Source organism: Trichosurus vulpecula, chromosome 2 (genome assembly GCF_011100635.1).
Source record: "Trichosurus vulpecula isolate mTriVul1 chromosome 2, mTriVul1.pri, whole genome shotgun sequence".
Classification (NCBI taxonomy): Eukaryota; Metazoa; Chordata; class Mammalia; order Diprotodontia; family Phalangeridae; genus Trichosurus; species Trichosurus vulpecula.
In genome coordinates, this window is record NC_050574.1 from 228,092,381 (window position 1) to 228,096,740 (window position 4,360).

The 4,360-nt window shown below is 43.4% G+C and overlaps 1 protein-coding gene across 1 annotated transcript; it reads right to left on the reverse strand.

The window, feature by feature from the left end:
- Nucleotides 1–3,765: 3,765 nt before the first annotated feature.
- On the reverse strand, nt 3,766–4,122 carry LOC118840454 (small nuclear ribonucleoprotein Sm D2-like). The gene has a single exon (XM_036747967.1). The coding sequence runs from the start codon at nt 4,120–4,122 to the stop codon at nt 3,766–3,768; it is 357 nt and encodes a 118-aa protein (XP_036603862.1).
- Nucleotides 4,123–4,360: the final 238 nt, after the last annotated feature.

The following is a 4,360-nucleotide window of genomic DNA, read 5'->3' on the forward strand; positions in this document are numbered from 1 at the left end:
CCAGAAGATTTTGCATTCCTGTCTACTCTCTCCGGTTCTGGGTGATCCTACTCCCATGCCCCCTGATAGACTGCATGAGGAAGAGGAACAGGCATGGTCCTTGCTCCTTCTGGACGCTTCCAAATTATTCTTTTGCCAACATCATTCAGCAAACCCTCTTTCTTTGAGATTCTATTAGTCTTTATCACCTAGCCATGACTTTTATTTGAGTCTTTGATTCCATCTTCCCAAGGAAGCCTGCCCCTTAAATTGCCCCCTCTATCTCTTTTTCTTCTTATTCACTAATTTCTTCTCAGCTGCCTAAAAACACCCCCAGGACTCCTTTTCTCAAAAAAAAAAACACTTTATTTATTCCTGCCTTCCTCAGCTATATCTATCCCCTATCTCTCTCTCACTCTCTTTCTCTCCATATATATATATATATATATATATATATATATATGTATATATATATATATATATATATATATATACATATATATATATACATATCCTATATCTATCCTCTCTTTCACAGCCAAATTCTTAGAAAGAGTTGTCTACAATTGTTGTTTTCATTTTTATACCTCTCACTCACTTTTCAACTCCTCACATTTTAGCTTTTGACCCCACCGCCCAACTGAAAGTATACTTTCCCAGGCTGCCAGTGATCTCTTAATTGCTAAAGTCCCCGGTCATTTCTTAGGTCTTATGCTACTGGACACCTCTACAACTTTGGATTACTAGATCCTCCTCCTGGATTTTCTTTCCACCTCTGGCTTCTACGCCTCTGTTTTTTCTTTGTTTTCCTCCTCCCTGTTTGACCACTTCTCCCTTTCTAGGTTGGATCGTTATCCATCTCCTCTCCACTAATTAATTGTAGGTGCCCCTCCCCCATCTCTGTGGTTAGCTCTCTTCATTCTCTATACTCTTTCTGGAGATTGTGTGTGTGTGTGTGTGTGTGAGAGAGAGAGAGAGAGAGAGAGAGAGAGAGAGAGAGAGAGAGAGAGAGCTTCCAAGGTTTCAATTATCATCTCTATTCTAATGACACCATAATCCATATATCTAGTTCTGATCTCTTCCTTTAATCCTACTCTCAAATTGCCACCTCCCTGTTGGACACCTGCACCCAGATGTCTCCACAGGCATTTCAAACTCAATTATGTACCAACTGGAACTCATCATCCACCCCTCCACCAAAACTCACCCTTCCTGAAAATGTTTCTATTTCTATGAGGCCATCACTATCCTTACACTATCCACCAAGCGGAGGATTCATAACCCATGAGTCATCTTTGCCTCTTTCCCTCGCTCCTCACTGTGTTCCATCCCTCACCATACCTAATCTCAATTCTTCCTCTACCTCCTGTCATCAGGGCATTTCTCTCCATTCAGTCACCCACCTACTTCTAGCCCTCTTCACCTTTCACCTAAACTATTGCAACAGCCACCTAATTGATTTCCCTGATTCCAGTCTCTAGCCTGTCCAATTTATCCTTCACACAGCCTCCGAATTAATATTCCTAAAAATAGGTCTTACCGTGTCATTTCCCCTGCTCAAAAATCTTTAGTTGTTCCTCACTGTCTGTATGCTAAAATACAAATTCCTCAGTCTGTCACTTAAGGCTTTTCACAATCTACCTCCCACACACCTTTCCAGACATTTTACCCTATTCCTAGTCATATACACTCTGCTTCAACTAAATTTGCCTACCAGCTGTTCCCCAAACTTAGTGTTCCATTTCCTATCTCTCTATGCCTTTATACTGACTGGCCCCATACCGTGAATGTACTCTTCCCTCCTACCTTCCCCCTGCCACCTCAAAAAATTCCTAGCTTCCTTCAAGCCTCATCTCGCATGCTCCCTATTAAGGAGAAGCTTCTCCTGATCTCTTCTTTTCCTCAAATTATCTTGTATTTATTTGTCTGTGTGCACACTGTATCTTCCCAGTACGATGTAAGTTCCTTGAGAGTGGGGGCTATTTTATTTTGTCTTATACCCTGTCCCATTCCTTACCACGGTGACTTGTATTCAGGTAAAGGCTTAATGAGTGTTGGCTGAACTGTTGGATTTGAATTGAGTATAAATGATCGATTTGGACAATAACAACAGAATTATAATAAAGACAATCAACTTAGAAAGACTTAAAAACTCTGACCATCACAATGAATAACCAAGCTTCTAAAAGTCTAATATTTGTAACAGGGGAGCTGTTTTTCATGTTTTCTCAGTATGGGCAAGAGGGTGGGGGTGGGAGGGAGAGAAGGCCAATCTTCTTTTAAAAGAAATATTTAATTGGAAAATAACAAATATAAATGACAGACAGTGTGCCATAGTGGACAGAGAGTTGGTCTCAGAGTCTAGAAGACCTAGATGCAGGTATAATCTCTGACAAATACCGGCTATGGGACACTGGGTAAGTCACTTAATCTCTTGGTGTCTCCAGACAACTAAGACTGTAAGCTTAAGAGCCAGATACTGATATGGACTGGTTGAGGAAGATTCCTCCCTGGGCATTATAGAAGCTCTTTATACTAATGAAATAACAGGCTCAGACAAAAGAAAAGAAAGGAAATATTTGCATTATGATCAAGTAGAACTCATGCCAATAATGTGAAAACAGGCTGATTGTTTTTAACCTGATTTTCCCTATCTCTCCTAGAATGGAAGTACAGCATCTCTCCATGTCCTAGTCCTTCTGCTGATCAGCACAGAAACTTTTACCTGCTTGTTTTGACCTGGGTCAGTTTCCCCTTTCTTTGGGGCAGCCTGAGGCCTCCTTCCAACCTGCTCCCAGAGGCTCACCACATTGGTGCTACAAATGAGCAAGAACACTGGATGGGCGTTAGTCTTCCTACAACTCAGAGCTCCAGAATTCAAGTGATCCAACACTACAGCACGGCCCCACCCCACCCCCACCAGTAGCAGAGACTACAGGCATGTGATACCATGCCTAACTGAGTGGTTTAATATTAAGAAAGTAATCACTATAATAAATTCTATGAATAATAGAATTTACAAAAATCATCATCATGTCAGAAAACTTGTATGAGATCTCATCAATCTCCAAGGTTCCCTCTCTGTCTAAATCCTGTAAATCTAAAACCTGTAATTCTTCAACTCTTGTTAGGTGACTGGTCAACCTCCTTTTCCTGTGAGATATCTCCTAGATGTCAGAGACAGGAATGGAAAGAGCACTGACTGCAGTCAGAGGTGACAACTCCACCTCCATTGCCCTAATGCTTGCTACCTATAGATTTCAGGCAAAGTATCTAGCCTCCCTAGGCTCAGTGTCCTCTCCTTTAGAACAATAAAGGGAAGGGAAGGAGGAAGAAAAAGAAGGAAAAAAGGAAGGAAGGAAGGAAGAAAAGAAGGAAGGAAGGAAAGAAGGAAGGAAGGAAGGAAGGAAGGAAGGAAGGAAGGAAGGAAGGAAGGAAGAAGGTAGGAAGGAAGGAAGGAAGGCAGACAGGAAGGGAAGGAGAGAGGGAAGGAAGGAGAGAGGGAGGGAAGGAGAGAGGGAAGGAAGAAGAATGGGAGGGAAGAAGGAAGGGTTAAGAACTCACTATGTGTCAGGCATTGTGCTAAGTGCTAGGGATATAATTTCAATTTTAAAAAAAGAAAGAAAGAAAAACAAGCCCTGCCCTAAAGGAACTTACCTTCTTTTTTTTTTTTTTTTAAGAAAAAACAGGAAGTTTTTATTCACAAAAGGTAAAACAAGTGGACCGACCCCTCAGCCTAACTGGGCTGAGCTGAGGGTTGAGGTGGGAAGGGAGGCTCTGGCTCTACTACTTGCCAGCAATGGGCGGGTTCCTGAGGACCACAATGACAGAATCCCCCCTCAGGAACATCTTGGAAATGTAACTATCTTTGTTCACGGGTTTCGACTTTTTCTTGCCTTTGCCGCTTCTGGGTACCTCCGTCCACATCTCCTTCACGTTCTCCAAGACCATGCCGCAGTGCCTGTCAAAGGCCTTCACCCGGCCCGGAAGTTTCTTGTTGTTGCGGCAGTTGATGAGAACCTGGGTGTTGTTCTCCACCGACTGGGTGAGCACCGACAGGGACCCAGTGTTGAACTCCTCCTCTTCCAGCTTCTGCAGCTCCTCAGGGGTCATCTCGCTCTTGGGCTTGTTTAAGAGACTCATGGTAGCTGTGGCCCCTCGGTCCTTTGCATTCCTGCCTTCCTCACGCCCTGGCTGCCTCTATGCTAAGCTCCAGTCAGTGCCCCCTCAAGCCGCTTCCGGTTCCGGTGCAAAGGCAGGAACTTACCTTCTAATGACAGAAGGCAACATAGAAAAGGGAGAGGGGAGAAAAGGAAATTGCCCGGCATGGGGACCTGGTTCTGAAGTCCGGAAAGCCAGACATAGGACTGTCCTGAGCCTT